The sequence below is a fragment of the Achroia grisella genome, unplaced genomic scaffold (genome assembly GCF_030625045.1).
Source record: "Achroia grisella isolate CSIRO2021 unplaced genomic scaffold, CSIRO_AGI_Agris_v1 utg782, whole genome shotgun sequence".
Classification (NCBI taxonomy): Eukaryota; Metazoa; Arthropoda; class Insecta; order Lepidoptera; family Pyralidae; genus Achroia; species Achroia grisella.
The window spans coordinates 462594-485028 of record NW_026713022.1 but is presented as its reverse complement, the minus strand read 5'-3'; the positions used below and the strand labels follow the sequence as shown (position 1 = coordinate 485028).

Genomic DNA, 22435 nt, shown 5'->3' with positions numbered 1-22435 from the left:
CAGCAACGCGTTCAGATTAATAAGAATAAATCACTGAGCCTAAAATAGCGTTATTTAAAACTGTAATTTTTCTAAGTATGATGTTGATAAGACTCCGTTATACATTATTTTATATGTATATATATATTAGAGCTTTGAAATGTGTCCGAATGAGTAAAGCAGCATATTAATGAGCGCTTGTCTTGGGAGCCAACTTTAAGTAAAAGACAATACGTTGGACCACGTCCCGCTTTCGCTTTTAAGGAGATTAAAATCTGCATAACGGATGCTTATGTACAACGATGGCTGTAGAAAAGAGATCGAGCTCTGGAGAACGGAAATGTTATAATATTGCGCACCTACGTTATATAGTCTTATGCTCGTACTGTACAGTAGTCGAGGTAGACAATTTTGATTATGAAAAATATTACTACACTTGTGCTGAACGATTTATATTCCTTAATAAGAAAATGTTTATATTTAAAAATTATAATAGCTATTATATGAAACAAAATTTAAAAAAATATATTACAATTCCCATTTTTCATTTAAGAAGGACGATGTTAAAGTTTTCATGTCCGCCGTCTTTGTTTTTCTTATTATAAGGCGAGTAAAATTTCGCGGCCGAGATTCTTAAAGAAATAGATTTTAAAAGTAGTTAGTCGTTCTTTGTTTAATTTTATTGTTTTACTTTGAATAAATAAGCTTCAAGATGAGCTGTTATCTTTACTTTTGAGAACTTCCTTTCTCTGAAATTCGCAATTAACCCGATTTAGACGCGCAGATTAAACACCAGTATACGTAAATCAAATATTATCTTTTGAAACCATAAAATAATAAATGTTGGCAACGCATTTCGGTGTAGAACACTTATTTATAATTATATTTCGGTGGGTACTAACATTTTAGTTTCTTACCCTAATAATGTATATATATATATATATATATATATATATATATATATATTTATATTAGTAACACCACAATATTTTTAATTATACCTGGGGCCTGATTAGTAATGGTTACTATTTTATCGAATCAGGTATTACTTTTTATTTACATTACTGTTAGAGACAGGGTGCTCTATGACATGATAGCATTTAATATATTACCTATATATCTCATAATATATTATTTTATAGATTTTCATTTATAAATTTAATCTACTATGATGATAACAAAAATACTAATTACTTTTATAATTATTTTACAATGTATACGATTTAAAGTCGTATCGTATACTCTATTGACCATTGATTAATAATAAAAAAAAAACAAATAATAATTTCCAGAATTACTACAATTGCACGTACCGTGTCTGTTTTAGTTTTTATTAACTTCCAACTGTTTGAACAATCAAAGGCTTAGTACGATTTATTATCTGTTTAATAGCTAGTATAGTACAACTGAAGTGAACCTCAGTGGTAGACTGATGATGTTACATCAAAATCGTGTTAATAGTGAAGTGCAAATGGAGTGTCGATAAAAATTTCGGAATGTAGACTGGTGGCGCCGTCTGGTGGCGCGCGGATGGAGCCTAGAGCGAGGTAGCGCCCGCATGGGGCAAACGGCGAGTATGTGTCGCCTCCATGGATCATGTCTCCACCACAAGAAAAGTACGTATCTGTAGTTTCATTAGGGGCCATCCATAAACGTCACACGTTAAGGGGGAAAGGATATTGTTTGACAAGTAGGTTAGGGGATACCCCCTATAGGTATGTAAATTTCGTGGAGTCACATTTAAAATATTTAATATGTCTAGGTATTGAAATACGAAATTTTATTATTAACAAAAATACTTCATATTACGAAATAGGAGACGTCATACCAGGCGGGAAAGAGAACCTCATAAATGTGACCAATAGTTTATGGATGGCTTCTTATCAGGAAATGATGTTATATAAAATATATGGTAGTATTGACATTATATCTGTCTATGTATGGAAATTTATGCCAGGTCCCACTTGGAGCAACAGGCAGACTCTTGAATCTAACCTCAATATCGATTTATTAATCGAGTACCTACAGTGTATATTAGTAGTGGATATGTCCAATCCAATTTATTACCGAAGGTACTCTTGACCGAAGTAAAATATAAATCGAATAAGTTTGATCATGTAGATCTACAGATCGCATTTCTGACACTAAGAAGCTGATCGCACTAACAATTTATTTTATTACGCTTGGTAAAGTCGGAGATGGCATTAAAATTACTGCGTTATTATCTCAGAAAAATATTTCAGTTCTTAGAATTGGCACCACATTATACTCACCACCGCCATAGTAATTCGGTAATGTTTACATCATCATCAGCCCGTTAATTCACTTTCGCTCTCACCATTCAGATTGTGGAATGACTACCTGTTGTGTTTTCTAGAGTACAGCATGACGGTTTCGGTTGTCTAACGGTTCGACATATCGCCTTAATTCCAATGGTTAGGACAATTCACACAGCTGCATCTATGTTATGGGTGCAAACATTTGTATTAATGAGTGTGATTGTTAGTATAGCTCTGGGTATTATTTATATTATTAACCGGGTCAAAACATTCTAATTTCAACAGAGTGGATGGCTTAAAATTATCATCTGCGTGGTATCCAGTCATTAACAAATTCAAGCAAAGTTCAGTAGCATCAGTAGTCAATAAGCGAACTTTCGTTGAACAATCTAGTGACGGTAGATGAAAAAACTGCTGTCACCTATCTACATTGACATCACTGTTACTCCAGTCAGCTCGTGACCAAGGCTAGTGCAACCTAGTCGAAACGTCGAGAGAGGTAAATACCTTTATTTGACATAAAATTAGTTCGTGTTAAGACCCGGGTAATAATATAAGTAAAGTATATTAAACACGAACGTTTAAAAATAGCTCTGGGTATTTTCTATGTAAACTATGTATGTATTTACAAAAAAACTGTGTATATTTTAGTACCTATAATACAAGATCTGTTTAGCTTGGGACTAGATGGCGTTGTGTGAATTATCCTCAAATATTATTAACGAAGCTTCTCAATATATTTATGAAAATATCATGTATGCCAGGAAGAATACAGACAGTTTCAAAAGAGTTAGTGATTGCACTAATAAAAGCTTACGTAACAATAACAAACTGATTTTACCTAAATGTCGTTTGGCTAAAGTTAGTAATTCGTTTTATGGCAATTGCGTAAGGTTTTACAATAAAATACCAGAGTCTGTTATAAATCTGCCAGAAAAAAGATTTAAATGTCAAATAAAACACTTCCTTTGCAAAAAAACTTACTATAAAATTGAAGAATTCGTTAACGATAATAATGTTTTTGTAGAAAATTTTTTAAATACGTACCACTGACAATATTATCTGATTACACTAATAATGAGTGCGTAGCGATTTCTATGTTGATTGTCGCATGCCTCTTACTTGTTACACTGTAATTATTTATATAAAAATCTTTTTAATAGATGTTTATCTATTAAAAAGAGCAACACACAAGTTTCTTGCTCATTCTTCTTGTGATGAATCTGCATTCCGAATGAGTGGTAGAATCAAAATATAACTATTCAAAAGTGCTTGTAATGAGTTTATTTGAATAAAGATTATTTCTATTTCTATTTCTATTTCTATTTCAGAAGGATTTAGGAATGGCAAATAAGCAGACGGTGCACGTAATTATAAACGGTACCCCTTGCTGTTATTATGGGATACCCATGATACTATCAAATGCCTCTTACCTTGTAATATCTTCCTGTAGTTATCTCTGCTAAAAACATTTTACTAAAGTTCATCATGTTATGTAATTTAGATAATTGTAGTGTTAAAGTAGAATGTTACTTTATGAACGGTGTAGCGAACTCCTTAATAAGGTTTTGTACTATTTTTTTTAATTTTATAATAATAATTTTTGACATCGTAAAATATCGATATTATAATATTTTGATATCGTAAAATATACTTGCATCGGTTCATCGGTTCTGTTAAATTGTTGTAAAAGTATACAACTCTGTCAATAAGAGAGTGTGTTGATTTTCAGTTATTTTTGCAGGTATCTATAAGCATGGATGACAGATCTTAAATAAATCTTCTTATACAATGCCCATACTTATTGTAAAATTACATAATAATAATATTATTTCACTAGTTTCATTTATACTTATTTTGGTAACGTGTGAATTAGTCAAAGTATCAAGTTATCTCCACAATGTTAATAAAATTTTCAACAATTTCAGTTGTTTACTAACATAAGTCACATTGTATAAAATCGTAAAATGTGACGTGATCGTGACGGAGCGACAACTATCTGGTTGTCTGTTTGTGCGTTAAGGTTTCACTTAAAAACAAATTGGTAAATTAAGATAAAATTTTCACAGACTGTGCAAATTATGGGTCAATATAGAGGCTATTTAAGAGTATGGTAAGAATCCCTTTCTTTCTTTTTCGTAAATAACGAGATGGCTGTGAACAGGAATAAGTGAAAGGGAAAAACATATTACGCCGACCCCAAATAAATAGGATAAGGAAGAAGCAAATGATGATGATGATGATCATATATACTTAAATTTTAGAAAAAGGCTTATAATTATTTGTATTTTTGTATCAATAAATGATTCACAACTATAAAAGGCGTATTACTTTTATAGTTGTGAATAATTTATTGATAAAATAAATTTATTAAACGGTGTTATATAAGTAAGTGGTAGTAAGTATATTCTATCATTTTGTCGATTGTTTACTGTCAATAGATAGACGATGTCGCGGTATCAGCTAGTTATAGTATAAGTTAATTTACACTATTCATAAGTAGGTAATAAAGTAGTTCTGATCTAATTGTATACTGTGTACATATATTTGGGATATGACATATTCATAATTGTTATTTATTTTTTTCTATGCGATTGGAATAGTGAGGTTAGGTAATAAATGTCATCTGTCATGCGATTTATCAATATTTTCTTTTATTTACTTCCTATATGTTAATATTCAGTATTAAGATATACAATTATACACATAGATATACATCCACAACAAGATACACATTAAAACTATATGAATAAATAAGTTTATAAAGATTATTAATTAAACTTATAGTAATATTTTTCTACTTAACATAAATTCAATTGTGAGAGATAGGCTTAACAAAAAATTAAAGACTTTCTTAAAAAAATCTAAAGACTTTTCTACAGAATTCATAAGTTTAAAAGTTGTTTACAAAACGTAGTTTGTATTTATAATATCTAAGAGAATCTTTGAATAACACCTATTGTAGAATCTCTCAAACTTTCAAGACCCCTGTAGTTCTTGTGATAAAATCTTTTATGTTTGATAAATTACAAATTGGTAATAAATAGGTCACACTTTTTACAATCTTCTCTAGTCTAGACCATTCATCTAAATCTTTATAATAGTGTCTTTAGAGTCTATAAAAGACTGATATTCTTTACTTTGAAAATCATAAAAATTATAGACGGTCTAGTAATAAATTTCTTGGCGATGAATAGACAGGCCAATGTACGATTTAGTGTAGGTCAGAAGCTAACTAGCATTCATGTTGAATGTTATACAAATAGCGATACATTAATCATGACCAACTAAAGCTATGAAACACGTGGCGCAAAAAATATGATGGTAGATTATTTTCGTTTCTTTTGTAGTGTGGATTCTCTTCGTTTCTTTCCTTTTGACACATTTATTCTTTATCCGGCCTTCCTGGGCACGATTAAGGTCGATCCTACGTTGCTTAAGCTTCAGTCTTTTAGTCAAGATTCTTATTTTTGCCCCAAGTATTTACCTTAACTCAAGTTTATTTCAGTTATCCAGATTAACGTTCCACAGGGAAATTAAAAATTGCTTAGAATGTAACAAATGAAATATTCCTAACTTGCCTCGGAGTTTACATAGTATTACAACGAATTGCGCACGAGGATTGTGTTCTTTAATATTTGTTTCAAGTGTCGTGTACAGAGCTTAATGTACGTTTTTGTAAGTGTTATTATATTTTTTGTCGACTTCAAAAATAACGAGGTCAATTGGGCTTTATTTTTTTTAGTTATTTATTTCGACTTGTTTGTAGTATGATAAAAATGTATATATACTACTAAGCTAGACAAAATTTTAATGTGTACTAGGAGGTAAAATGCATCAAACACCACACTGAAAACTTATAAATTGGGACATTGGCCTTCCTTCCGCATATCTATCACAGGTGATATATTACACTGGCATGTGTAAACATTTTAAGTGTTAGGATTCATCAAAGACTCTTCACAAATAGGCAGGTACATATCTATCCCTGTCCCGGGTATTTTCTATGTCTCCTATTATGTTTTGCATCTATGGAAATAATAAAAAAAGATCCCGTGTATATATTATTTTTAACCCTCATGCGAGGCAGACTCGACCTTATTGGTTTTTATTTCTATTTGCCGTGAGCGGGACAAGGTGTAATCCACGTCAAAACGGAATTATATTTTGGTATGTATATAACATACGTGAAATCGCTTCACGTTAATCCCTAAAATAAATAAAGTATTTTAGGGTTCTGCATAAAAATTCTAAAAAACGCTATAGCTTTCTTCGCTGTAAGATTATTGCCGTTTTAATACCGTTACTTTTTATTACATATTCAACTAAAGTGGTATTTGGTTTCTATTTAACATTTGAAGACAATTTTGTATTTTTATGGGTTCTTTGTGGTTTACAAAAATATTATATATTTTATTTTTCATTCATATTTTATAGGATATATAATATAAAAATATGTCTGTGCTAGTGGTACAATCTATTTTCGCGTCAATTTATATTAATTAAGATCCGTTTAGTTGTGAAAAGTTAACAATCACAAGACATTTTGATTTATTGTATTCCTTTGCCTGGATAAAGCTATAGCATTTTTGATAGTATAATCAGCTCTACCATGAACTGATCTACTTTCACACACGTACCCATATTTCTTTTTGATCTATGATCTCGTGAGATTTTCCTTTACAAAGATCCTGGACTCCCATGTTCACTACCCAAGATAGATAGCATTGTATATTCCATTGTTGCTAATCCTTTTGAAATTCATAATGATGATAATACGCGATAACTATTGTAACAAAGCGTATGGGGTTACTGAAATGTAGTTTTGAGGGTTAAATATACTTATTATTTAATAATGATTCTTCATTCTGTTATAATACATTTCGTTTTTTTTTTAATTTTACTAGCTCTAGTGTTACTAATACTGTGGATGGATATGGATATTGGATGTGGATAATGGATATTATTATCGTTGATTTTATTGTTTTCCTTTGAAAACAAATAAATAATTATCCTCCCTATAGTTAGATCTTTATAAAAGATAAATAAATAGCATTCTTGTCATTTCATCAATTATTACTATATGAATAAGTTAAAATATTTATCATAATTTAAATAAGGATATGCTGATACAGCAAGAAGCAAATTCATTTTCATATATAATGAAAATGAATTTGTTTATTCCTGTATTTTATGCATGATAGTTTTCAACAAATAATTCAGTAACAAATAAAATATTAAGATTATCCCTTAACATAATACAATATATAGCAAATATACAATATATTTGCTTTTACTATTAGTTATCCAGACAAATTACTTTTGATTGATCACTAAGTCTCGTCCTTTCATTCCTAAATCATAATAAATCTATTATGAAGACCAATGACAATTCTTTATAACATTAGTGCCGAATTTTTTTTATATGAAATATGATCGTTTCGTAGTCTCATAGATAGATCCAGTTTACTGCATTGTAAAACGCGATCGATAATCGGTAGAGTTTATGGCCGATCGTTATGACCGAGACTTACGTCACTTTTCTGTATCGTAATATTATATTACGCATTGAAATTATAGAGCGAGCAAGTAGATGTAGGGTACACTTTTAGATGCAACCGTACAACTTCAGTGTGTAATATAATATTGGTATTTGCTCCTCCAAAAGACTTGTAGCGTGTACAAAGTTGTCTGCATGGATAACTTTGTCTCTCTTATTTTAATCGCCAAGTCACTTGCTTTAAAAATATGTTTCATTTGAAGATATTCATTCTTCAGGCAGTGATTTTACAGACTAGATACTAAAGCACGTTATCATAATGCTCCGCAATAGCAATACAAGAAAATTACCACTCACCACTGAATGGGTCAGTTGTCATGAACAGTCAGCTTGTTAGTCATATCAATGACAAAAAATATTGCATAGAGAAAGACATAAAATAATATTATTTAGATACAAGTTTATATTATGTTTTACAAAAACTATCAACTCCAATCTTGGTAAAATTAATTTGTGTAGAATCAGCATAGAATTTGTAAATATATTTACAATATTAGTACACTACATTTAGTGTTGTCTTTATATTAAATCAAATAATCTTTCTTAGCTTTCATGAGATTAAATGTTTCTGAGGTAATGGGTGTGGATGTGGATAATGTCCAGTCTCTTTTGAAAAATGATATTCGTCTATATTAGTAACTAAGCATTTTATCTGTAAGAAAGAAATAGGTAATTTCTAGTGATATATAAATAGATCAGTCAAACAAAACTACTCATGCCTATATTTAAAGTATTTTCTAATAATTCTTTACCTTGAATATTTTCATTTTATGATGTCTCATCTACTATTTCTTTATGCTTAAATTTTCAGATGAATGATCATAATATCTTTATTAAATAAGCGAAGCCGGAGCTAGATTTTTCCGCTTTGTTTAGCATTTTGTTAATATTCGGTTCAAAGGGCTTTTACTATCTTATTTCGAAGGGTCTTTTACGTTTGGTTAACAACGACCTCAAAATAAACACAAGAGTCTTATCTCGCTTAGATGACTTCGAACGGTGGCATGCTTTAGAAGCATTTCTATCGCATTTTTAAACAGAATGAACAAGTTCTCAAATATATTATATATATTCTCGTAAATGAACGAAATTCAATGTTACTTTCAGTTCAGTTCAGTTGCATTCAGCTTCGATTCAATGATTATTCTAGTGTAGGAACAGACACAATTTAGTCATGATGATTTATTTACAAATAGCTATACAAATATGTACTTGCTGTAGTATTTTCAATATAAAGGATATATTTTACATCGTTCTGTCTTAGAAATATATGTAACGAGTTGCTTGATATTTTTTATAACAATACAGTGCAATGGTATAAAAAAATTGCAATATAACGAAGTTCTTATTTTTGTTTTCAATAAAAGATGCTATGATGTATCAATTATTTATATATATATATGCTGAAGCGGCATCATAAGATAGAGATAAAAGTATGCTAAACTGTTCAATAGACTGTTCTGACGAGCAGGCAGATAGACTAACGCACTTCATAGCTCTAATAAAAATATTTTTTCTTATATTTGTGGTATTTTAAATATTACTCTCTGATGCTCGCAACTTTGTTCGCGTAGTATTTGTTATTCTTTTGATAAAAAGTATCTAAAATGTTGACCAGGGATGTAAGGTACCATGCAAAATTTCATTTAAATCGGTCCAACGGTTTCGGAGATTAGTCCGTACAACAGACAAACAGACAGAGAAACCAAAAAATTAAAATTTGTCTGGATACATTCTATTTCACTTCTAACATACTGCCTCGGTTTTTGTGTTTTCAGTTTTCAGACCTCTACAGTTATATTATTATAGATATGGATGTGAAAATATATATTATACCAACAAGAAACACAAAAAGAGGTTTACGACATAATAGAAATAATGTTATGAGTATTACCCGCAGCGCATTTCGTTCCGACTCAAAATGTTACAAGCATTATAAGCGAGGCATTTTGGTATTGTTTAATATAATATGGAAAAGTTTTTGGATTTATCTTTTGTGTGAAAACCATTTTAAAATATTTAATAAGCAGTTCTATATTACTTATTAAGGATATACACAAACAAAGAATAATGCACAATTCTACAGTAACTTAACCTTTTTTTCTGAGGCAAAGTAGTAAGTAGTATTAAAGAAAAATTTCAATGTAAAATTCGATACAAATATAAAAATTTACTATAAAACATTTTTATCAGGCTACACATAAATCCTGTAAGTACTAAAAACAATACGACAATTTTAAGCCATTGCATAAACGTTTTAACTTTCTTATATACCGGCTGTACATAATAGCAATTAAAATTGTTTGGACCGTTATCTAGGGGCATATCTCATTATGGTAGGTTAATGGAATTGGAAAACCATAATAGAGATTGCTAGCAACAGGGTTGATAACTCCTGAACGGGGACAGTTGCGGGCACAAAGCAATTTAAACTTAGGAACAAATTGACACTGTTTAGTTAAATTAGCAGTCGCTTCATTACGATTCCTGATACGAGTATGGTTGTGAATTTGATGAATTACCCTTCTGCTCAGAACTAACTCACGTAGTGTTACAAATAATAGTGATATAACCCTGGACAATTCATACTGCGCCATGTAGTCCCGAGTTCAGCAGAGTGTAATACGCCTATAAAAAAATAGTCTTAGAATTGACTATATACTTTAAATTAGATACTTCTATGGATTGTGAGTTATCTTTAGAACCCATTTTTTTTTTAAAAACCCAATTAAAGATATTAATAACCTGCTTATGGAATACAACAGGCACAAAAAATATGTTGATTGTTGCTCTAATTTTGTTATAATTTTCAGCTAATGATACCTACTTGCTTTGTGTATGAAATATGTTTTTGGGATTGTTCATCTTCACAAATTGATCAAACGATAAAACGATGATCAATTCTGAACAATGAAAATATATTTTAATGTTTTTTATACAAATATGATTTTGAACTAATAGGACTAGACACATACATCTTTCTAAGAAACTGTAAATTAATAAAAAGGAAAAGCAATTTCATTTGATATTATATATATATATATATATATATATATTTAGTAGACATATCCTTAAGGAAAGTCAGATAGCAGTCTCTATAAGAGTGGTAGGCGAACTGGCAAAGTTTCTTTTTGTCAAAAAATAATATTTGCGAAAACATTCTACTTTATTATTATTATTCTCGGACAGTCCCGACAATATTACAGGGTACTCTCCTATAATATTATCGGGACTATCTTCTTCATAAAAAAACACAATTGAATAAGATTCTACCACTGAAGCTACGTATACTTATTCGAATGTACGAACTAACTGTTATTGTTATCGTTATTTTAGGTTTAGTTTTCATCACGGTTCAAAAAAATTATTGGATTAAAATCTCTATGTAGCTTAACGCTCTAGATTACAACTCCTAGTCAATTAATAAAAACAGTAAAATACATATATTTCTATATAAATAACTACGTAAATGTACATTTGTAGGTATTAATGCACAAATTATATTTTTTATAATAATTATTGTTATAGTAGGCTGTCGGGAATAACCAGTAACGAATAACAGATTTACTTATTTAAGAATAATAAAACAAAACATTTTTATTACAAAAAAATATACAAAATTAAATGCAGAATGTAATAAGAACTCCTATTGTTCTCAGAATCATCACCTGAGACCCTGAGATGTATTTTGTGTCGGTGTTATTGTTCAACTAATGTTTATTGAACTTTATAGCTTCTCAGTATTCGGTGGAGGTTGAACATTTAGGATATGACACTAGTGAATTATTATGCAGAATGTTCCTTTATGTCTCTCAGCCAATTTTTTTGTTAATAAAGAAAACAATATTTAAATGGGGCTTCATTATAATACTCCCGACACATCTCGGTTTTGAACAAAATACTGAATAATAGTTTGTCTTTCGCACTCATCACTAGAAATTTGTTTCATTTTATGTTTACAAAATTTAAACTTAATTTTTATTTTATTTTAATTTATTGTTTTTATTAATTATTTTTCTATATTATAACCAGCTACTCGTCCCGCCTTACGTGTACATGTATTATATATATATATAAACCCTCCTCTAGAATCATTCAATCTATTAAAAAAACCGCTTCCGAAAAAATCCGTTGCGTACTTTTAAAGATTTAAACATATATAGGCACAGACAACGACAGCGACTTTTTTTATACTATAATCATGTAATATTAGTCTATTATTTATATTTAAGCCTTTAAAAAAAACATCTATATTAATATTACTTTTTAGTCTATATATTCTATCCCAATATCTAAAATCATTTCTATATCAAACTTAGTTCAACGATTGTTTGTATATCGTAACTTGGAATTACGTCTTCTTTATGAGTTTATCATTTCGTTCTTTACAGCCGTTCTCGTTTTTTTGACTGCCAGTATTTCCAAATTCTTTTTATTTATCGTATCATCACTGAATTGGAAACAGCCATTTCGTCGTGGATTTAACACTATTATGTTCTTTACTTGTATTATCAAATTAATAACTATAATTGTAATATTTGTAATCGAATAATTTCTTTTTGTTGAGGTTTAAACTAAAAACTTAAACGGAAATAGAATAATATTTTTATAAAATCAATTAATAGGTATGGGTCAAAATACATACTAAAAGAAAGCCGAGAAAGAATTTAGTCCAATCCAATTTTTTTAATTAAGTCTGTTAATTTATAGTTTTATTTATTTTTTATTGTTCTCGTTTGATTATAATCTATATTTGCCGATTATTATATAATCATTATGATTTTTTGACACCTTTGTATTAAATAATCAGATGTTTTATCAATAATTATTAGTCAAAATACTGTAAATATAAACACTGATAAGTCAGATTATCGTTATTGATGGTCTGATAAATAATATCGATTACTTCATACGTTTTTTATTTATTTAGATTATTTCCGGGATTGACACATACATCCATACCGTCACGACAGTAATCCCAGATCGGGTAATTAGAGGGAATGTCAATTGCCAATGTTGTCGTGAACCGAATAGTTAACATACTCAATGCCCATATTTCGCTCTGTATCTTTTACAGTGTGAACTTAGGACCTTTTGGTTGTAATTCTTGATAGTAAAACAACACTCTCTTCCGAGATTGATTGAAGAAATATTACGTTTCCACTTCCTTATAAGACAGCTCTTTAGTTATTTATTATCTTCACTGATCGAACCTCGTTGTTTACCTACTACAAGCCGTAACATCTTATACGTGTGCATTTATGAGCCCATATTTTTCTCGAGGTATTTACCGAGCTACACAAATATTTTAAAAAATATTCTCCAAGGAAATCTTGTTCACCACCGTAATCTCTTTATGGTAAACTTAATTTCCTCTATTGAACGTTTTATAGCAAATAAAACAAGCTTATTTTACGATGCTGTATATTTAGGGTAGAGTTATCAGGTCGATATTCCGTCTTGTTGTGAATCGATATTTCGATAAGCTATCACAGTTAATGTTCACGTGCCGATGTGGCTATAACTTTATTGTAAAGGCCAATAAAAAGATACGGGGAAATACACAATATAAAGGGATATGTACATTATTGTACATTCTACGGTTGCCAGGCATATATTTCATTTTTCGGGATTTATAACGCTTATTATCATTATGTGAACAATATCATTATAGAGTCTTGGTTTGTCTTGATATACAATAAGTCATTGCAGAGAATATATTTCATATTTATATATGTAATACTACACACACAGGTATATAAGCTTTATAAATTCTGATGTTTTTTCAGATAAAATAAATAAATTTTAGCGATGAAAAAGGTTTTTATTTATATCTCCTGACATATCAAGATCATCATCATCTGCATATTCCTTGTCTCATTCAATTGGGGTCGGCGTAATAAGTTTTTCTGTTCCATTCATCCCTGTTTGCAGTTATCTCGTTATTTACTCCCTTCATATCTCCTGACATACTTTCCTTATATCTAAATACATATGTCAGACGTATAATATAGCACAGGAGCAAATATATGTACGTACTTTAGTGTTTCATTTGACTATAGGTGGACTTAGAACTAGATAACTCTGTTTATTTTCTTATTTTCACCCGCTACATGACTGCTTTACGTGCTGTGTACAATTAAGACTGCTAAATTACAATAAAACACTGACTTTATTATAACGAAATATTTTAGCCAATTGTTTGCAATTAAAATGTAGTCTGTAAAATGTAAAATGTAGTAGTCGTACTATATCACAGAGTAGTATAATTGAACTGTCTCAGTTTAAAAAATACCTTCAGTCTAGTGTCGTATTCGTCAGGCAGAGTTTGCGTTCATCGGCTTTATAAGTTTTTCTGCTGGTTTGGAATTCCCTCATCACTCGCCAACAGCACGTGCGTGAAAGCTGTAAAGGTCACTTAGTTTGGGGCTAACTGCATTTAAATACTCCGAAATAATGAAAATTGGCACTATCTAGAAAACGTTGTACTAATCACAAAAAAAAAAACTTGGCATATATTAAAGTACACTGTGACTGGACTTTATGATGTTTACTCATAAACCATTTCTATTCGGACTACGTCCTTCTGCTGACCTTTCATACGTTTAACGTTTCATAAAGAGACAACTTCCATTTTATCGCACTTTTCTCTGTTAAAGAATTTCAAATGCATTCAACTTTGACCTTTTTAGTATTATTAAACACTTTGTTATGGCCAGATGATGTAGTGTTAAGTGATGCGAACTGACTGCGTCAATAGGTGGGCGGCCAGAGCAGATTGGACAGCAAAATGACACGTCATCGCGGCATCCCATAAAACTCATAAACGGAGTATATGTCATGTCTACATAATGTAACGAAAATGTTACACACATCTTCGCTCTACACTTTTAATTTTTTCCAGGCGGGATAAAGATTCACGATTATTGAATAATTTTAAATTTCATTCCACAATCACGTTCCACTTTTAAAAAACCGAAGTAAACATAAGAAAATATATGTAAGTATTTTGTGTATAATATTCACGTAACTACAGAGTTTAAAACTTGCAATATTTTTTATGCCACATACCAGTTTGGCCAAACCATCTGTGGTGCTTACAATAATAAAGGAATTATGGTAGAGGTAGTATAAAAGTACATATTCTGTTGGACATAAAAACAATTGTACTCTTCTACAAATAATGATTGGCAATTTTTTTGTACAAGTGTTTTCGTAATTCATGTAAATTCGAAAATTCTACCGATTGCAAACAATTATTACAATAATGTAAAAAGGAAAAATTGAAGGTATACATAGCCACATAGTAACTGTATTGATTCAATTCCAGATCATCTGTCATAACAATATCTTTTATCAAATACGTAATTTTGATGACTGTTCTGAATTACTTTTGTTTTGCAATGACATTGTACGGGATTGAGGACATTTACGTCATAGCGTCGTGGCCTAGTATTTTACTGTCGACATAAAAAATATTTGGCTGTTAATTTATATTTCCGATTGATTCTCCAGTGATGCAAATACCAATAATAAACCAAACTAATCTCAGACACGGCCATAGACTCCCCCTTGCCACCTTAAATGTAAATTTTGCGTTCACGACGACGTCGACAGTTATTTGACACATACAGATTAACTTATATGTTTTGTATGTTATTTAATGGCAAGCAAGCTGACAGCCCACCTGGATGGTAAGTGGTAACCATCGTCTATATACATGAACATCACTATGGACTTGCGCTACCACTAATATGCGATATATAGTGTATATATAATAGTAATATTTATTAAAGAATACTAACATAATACATATAAAATACCTAATAGTCCCCATTGTATGTACTCGTAGTATCTGATTTGTAACACATCTTTGGCTTCACTTTCTCGGGCACAAATATATACTCGATATAAAAGTCACTTATTAGTAGTTTTTGTGTGTGCCATTCTAGAGGACTTTCACTGTATAATTTCATCTCAATCTACAATCGTAACACAGTTTAAAAAGCAAGCTGCTTGGCAGCTGAAATGGGTGAGTCTGAGTTATCCGAAAACTTTTTTACAGTTTACTGTAAAAAATCCTTTTGAAATGATATTCATATTACATACAGTTTTACTAAAATAGTATATAACTATATTCTTACGTCCATATCAGATATATGTGGAAATAAGAATTTCAAATTAAACAGACAGTCCAATTACAACTGGATGATACTTTTACATGTTATGTCAATTCCAATTACAGAATGGTAAATGTTTATGTTCTCAATTTAATGAACACGCAACAGTCACCAACGATGATCAAAACATGACACGTGTGTCTAATACAATTAAGAAGTTATTATTCTATCTTCATTCCAACATTTTCATTAGTAAATATGCTATATTGGAATGATAGGCGCTCTATATTAGGAATGGAATACTTAAATGGATTGTAGAAAACTAGACAACTTAAAGGAAACCGGTTCGAGTATAAATTAACGTAAATGTTATGATTTCTATATTCCTAAATCATTTTTTAAATAATTATAGAGCGTCAGATTTGACAATAGTTCTAAGTGGACAAAATTGCGACACTCACAAATGTCATATTTTAAAAAATCCCATCATATTCATGTTTATTCAATATTGTGACTTATTATTACAATTTTCTTAAATTATCTTGATAAGAAGTTAGAGACACTATTTTGATAAAAAATAAACCGCGGTAATAAAGCCAAAAGTATGACGTTATTAGAACTACTAATTAGTATTATTTAACGGTAAGTTGTAAAATACTTGAATACGGAATAAATTACTACTATAATGTACGTCATTAATATTTTGATTTACGGTTATTAAACGAGGAAATATGTATTCCTATTAGCGATAACCACTTATTATTATTACGAATATTAGTTATTGTTTAGGCAATGACAATCTTATATTAACATATTGATTTGGTTGGCACTTAACATTTAAAAGAAATAAAAATCACATCTTAATTAAACCTCTATCGTATGGCATAACGGCTGTCCCGGTTTCATTGTGTTGATCGACACAGATATCCATATAATCTTCACAAATAATAATAATATTAATAACACAGGGCAAGCCACTTAGCGCCGTCTATTCCCGGTTGCTTAGTCCTTGTGTTTTTTGTTTTGTAAAGATGTACCTAAATAATATATCTACACAGAAAACTCACACACCAATACAAACAATTGTATTCATTTATACAAATGATTACATTGTGTTAGGAATTGAACCAGCGATCATTGGAAGTAAAACGGCTAAACCGCTAGTCTACCGAGGCTCTCACTAAATGATACTATGAATATATTACGGTTTCCGTTACAGGTCATTAGGCGGTCCGGTCCAAAATTAATGCGTAATGTTCAAATAGTGATAACAGAAACTTGAATTCAGCTAACTCGTACCCCAATTAGAGTAACAGAAGGTTGCGTTGAACATTAAGTAAACAATCAACAGGTGATTTCAAAGGCTTCGCAGGAAGGTCGCTTACCTAGCACGTACGTTCACACTGATGATATGTGACTCACGTTTGCGAATAGGACACATGACCAAAGCAAAAAGGTCATCATATACATTGATTTTCGTTGCGCATTTTACGTCTGGCAATGTTAGTTTAATATATCGAAAGAACGTGAGGTAGGTGATTGCGAAAATATAACTCGTGACGATGAAAATATAAATGATGTGATATTCTTGCTGTGATGGAAATTAATATACTGGTGATGTTGTAATTGTTTTTTGTATGTACGTAGAAACTGTTCTCGTTTCGCACTTTGTAGTTTTAAAATAGTTTGACGTTTGTCTATATTATTACTATACGGCGAGTTAATTGAAGGAAAAAAGTAACTCGTGTAAATTAAAATTAATTAGTATATGAGTGATATTGTAAAATATATTATTGCCTCTAACCTACAAGACATAGGTATTAATGTGATATGATAAGTGGAACAATGTATTTTTTTGTTTTATTGTTGAAAAAAATATACAATGGTATTAAAACAGTTGTCACATTTTTTTAAACAATTTAATGTGGGATGTCTAAGAAATGATTATATGCGTTATAGTGCTATTAATGAAATGTCATTATTGTTGTAATGTTCATTTACATCATAGTCACTTCTGCCATAGTTAGCATTAATTACAGGTAATCCTAAAAGTTATTCGTCAAACAAACAATAATAACTAAGCAAACCATAATTTTAGAAAGGATTTTTATACATTAAATTAAAACTGTTGCTGTCAGATTTGTGTGAACCACTTAGTAAAGTAGGCTCCTATTTTTCTGTAATGATACGAAAATGTTGCAAACCTAATCATTCTTTTATATTTCAACAGATGGTCAGACACTAGGTACTCGAGACGACATTTTTTCATTTCCCATAGGTTTGTTTACAACAATAAAAATTAAGATCAATAAAATTATTTTAATGATCGAGTTGGTTGGTTGCTGTACCTGGTTGTACAAAGTCTATGCCACCTTGAGTTTGATGCAACGTTGACATAGCATTGACAAGTAATGGAAATATTTTGCCCATTGTCATACTGTCGACATAACATAACATATACGAAACTATTTGCATATTTTATAAGTTATCGATGGCTCTTCGTTTATTTGGATGCTGCGATTGGGGAGCGGAAAGCGTATCTGGTAAATGTGATTTTAGAAAATCATATGTAATGGCTATAGAAATACATTATGTTACCAATTATTAAGTGGAACGTTGGCTACGAAATTGTGAACATAATTATGCATTAACTTGTTTTGTGAAAACTATGAACTCACCTATTACTAGGTTTCTTAAAGCAAAGGAGTTGTAGTTCAAATTGAACTTTATATTGCTTATTGCGCACTTTTCTACGGCAATAATTTACATATTTTGTTACGTCTATTATGTGATTGGAATAACAAACAAACAAACCCCAATAGGTGTATTCGTCTCACCTTACCCTGCTGTAGAAGTTCAGGCGGTTTAAACGTTAGTATTAGTAAATTGAATGCCCTGAACCTTATCTCTATTGTTGCAGGTCTACAGTTGCGGAGCATAGAGGAGCCTGCAGGTGGCGCGGGCGGCGGCATGCCCGCGACCACCTGCTACGATGCTGAATGTGCACGAACAGAAGCCTGGCTTGATGAGAATCAGGAGTTTGTTCACGATTATTTCTTAAGGTAAAATAACGCAATGACTTAATTTTTTGTATCAAAATATATGGCATGATATGAATAGCAAGTAAGCGGATGGTGACGGCATAACTGATAAGTGGCAACCGTCACCAGATTATGTTTCAGCTAGAATTTATTGTATTTAGAAAATCGCTTGATCTTACTACGCTTGTATTATTGAATTCCTGATACTACACAGTAGGTTTGAAAAATATGTTGTCTATGGTTTTCATTTTACATGTAGAACTTCTTATAATGCGGGTCATGATGGTTTTGTTGGATGAACAAATAATGATATGTTAATTAAAATTGTTGGGAACGGAAATATTTGTTTTCGGGATTGAAAACCAACATTCGACAGGGATTATGTAAGTAGTATTTATTATGCTAATGCATAAATAGTAGAAGATTCCTGATCAGTTTCGTTTTACTCAGTATTCATATTTCGCATATTAAAATCCCTAATATTATGTGTAAAAAATTTACGCGACATATTTAATAAAATGTATAAATTCGATATTTCTGAATTACTATATTTTAAAAAGAGTATTATTATTAAATATAGAATTGTTATAATAACTGTAATTCGGATCCAGCAAATGGTTTTGGCTAATTCATGATTTTCGATCTTATAATATAAAGAGACAGGAGTACAGATGACCTTGTTTAAACCTTGGAAAAGATAAATGCGCTTGAGTTAGTTTCCAAAAATGTCGATTTCCTAAAACGTTTACATAGTGAACAATCTACGGATCCTTATTTGACTTGGTTGTAACCAGTTCACCGCATAGTAGATATCGCAGTCATTGTTGATATATTTTGGATTATACATTTAAAAAAGTGGCTATCAGCTTATTACTGTATAAATAAATTTAGTTACCTAGAAATTTTACTTGGTATTAGCACATAATCAACACTTTGTATCTTTTCATAATAAGAATACATTCGTTGTATGTAAAAATATCCGTAATACCGTAGTCACTGCGACAAAGTACTTGTGTTGTTGTCATTTTTTGATTTTAGATTTTGCCAAACATAAGAGGAAACGCTACTACTCACCCTATATGACTCATGTATAAACAAAATATATCTTTAGAAAAGTAGACACTCTATCCTGAGGAAATGAAAACCAATACTCCTAAGAATAATTCTTCAATTTTTGTTCCTGACGGGTCTTTAGGAAACATTGAAAAAGGGCGCGCACAATAGCAGGTCAGGCTTTGTAGGTTATAGTGTTACAGGTTCTGGCATCTGACAATAGTCCAAAATACCGATGACGACCATGTAATAAAAAAATACTTGGTCGTCTTGTACTGACGTATATATACATAAACATAGCCAACAGCTATGTTTCAGTCTATACAGGTAACTAGTTTAATCAGTATGAGACATCTCTGCCATTAATTCCATGGCAATGTGCCCACTTCCAAATATATTCGATACAATGGACAACATATCGGTCGATTGGATCTACTACCTAAACACCGAATCTGTGCTTTAAAATGTTATGAAACGAAAATTAGTTTACGCTCAATGGACATTAAAAGACGTGGAATACGCTTCGCCATAAGAGTCGCCGAAAATAGTACGTAGTCACAGGTAGTCCAAATCATATGTACAAATACGGTTGAATTCATAATATCTATTTTGAAGTCAATGGAAAATAGTCTATATTACTATACTAACTATTTTTGGTCAGTCGGTCTACTCTGTAATCCAATTTCCATCCAATGACAATAATTGTTGTATGTTTGAAAGAATAGTAATAAAATGTATTAAATTAAAATTAATACTTTACAAATTAATATAACCAAAACAACAATGTAGCGATGTTAATATGATAAAAATGTTAAGATTTGGTTGTATCTGGAATAAAGTGTACAATTAGTATTCATACTATAATACTTTGTAAATACATAGTAGCTTAGAATGTAAAACTTGTTCTGTCACAGAGATGACAATAAACAACTACATAAAATTTAAAAATAAGCTTTAGGTAACTAAATTTATTTTTAAACTCAATGTAACTATTATACATTACATAATAGGAAACAATGTAGCAATGAAATTTAGAACTGCAATTTATGGTCATATACAGTCACATTCATAAAAGTACCAGATTTTCAATATACCACCTGGTACTAATATACCACCCTCTTCGGATTTAGCTTAGGTTGAACAATATGTATATTACATTGAATTTGCTTATAAAATGATTGAATGTATGTTCATATTCATAAAGTTTTGTTCGTGACGTTTTTATTATTCTTTCGATATCTGTACGCTGTATCGTGTCCCATGGTGGCCTCACTGAAAATCAGAGCTGTGGTATAATTTAGGATACAGTATAAATGCTGAATGTCACCATACATTATTATTTTAAATAAGAAAATATTCTAGAAAAGATCTAAATGTGAGTAATATCGTATCAAAGTACGTTGGGTGGGTTAGAAGATTAATTTACATTATTATTACTAGAAATCACACCCTAAATTTATTTTAAGTTATCCCAACTGATCGTAAGCTAACACTAACATTAATTTTATTATTGGATTAAATCGTTTACCAGCCCTTAGAATTACAGATCTTTATTCGATTAATCCCTTTACCGATATAATTCTGTTGGATTTGAGTATTCTCTGGGTCAATATTGGGGGTGTAAAACGATTTGACAGTAGTCTAATAACATTCGATGTAAACTTTCGACTACACTAATTTAGTACCTACTACAAAAATATTTATGAAAATTGTATGCTAACGCTGCATTTTGTAACATGCAAGATGATGGATTCATAGAAATAACGAACTATTTATTATAATTATCAGACAATTAATAATTATCGATTGACGTACGGGATTGAGAAATTCAAAGTTCTTAAAAAAATATGTCTGTAAAGAAATAAGACTGGCATTACATCCGTTTTAATGAAATATTTTTGGTCTAATTAAGCTACGAGGTAACTGATTCTACTATTGATGCATGAATCCGCTGTCAAGGAATAGAATAGAATAATTTAAAAATGGTGCATGCCGCATGCCAGAAACTCCCACTAAATTTTATTATATACCGCATTATGTCACAACATGACACATATGTAATATGTGTTTGAGGTTCTGCGTATTTGTAGTTGTAATTACTATGGTAGCGGTATTGAATAATGGCCACAAGATAGTAGTGCGTTATCAAATATCGATTTGTAAATAGAAATAGAAATAGAAATAATCTTTATTCAAATAAACTCATTACAAGCACTTTTGAATAGTCATATTTTGATTCTACCACTCATTCGGAATGCAGATTCATCACAAGAAGAACGAGCAAGAAACTTGTGTGTTGCTCTTTTTAATAGATGTTTTTTTATATAAATAATTACAGTATAACAAGTAAGAGGCATGCGATAATCAACATAGAAGTCGCTACGCACTCATTATTAATGTAAT

At 30.6% G+C, this 22435-nt stretch overlaps 1 protein-coding gene across 7 annotated transcripts in view; it reads left to right on the top strand.

Moving 5' to 3' along the window:
• Positions 1–22435, top strand: part of LOC131851190 (dual 3',5'-cyclic-AMP and -GMP phosphodiesterase 11) — a 146849-nt gene that overhangs the window by 57497 nt on the left and 66917 nt on the right. For 3 of the 7 annotated variants that reach the window (XM_059201643.1, XM_059201639.1, XM_059201638.1), the window contains one exon: positions 18859–19000. In XM_059201643.1, coding sequence (XP_059057626.1) covers positions 18859–19000 — 142 coding nt within the window. Of the gene's footprint in view, positions 1–1371; positions 1596–18458; positions 18482–18858; positions 19001–22435 lie in introns of those variants that run through there. The other 4 variants (XM_059201642.1, XM_059201641.1, XM_059201640.1 and 1 more) reach the window with 4 other exon arrangements.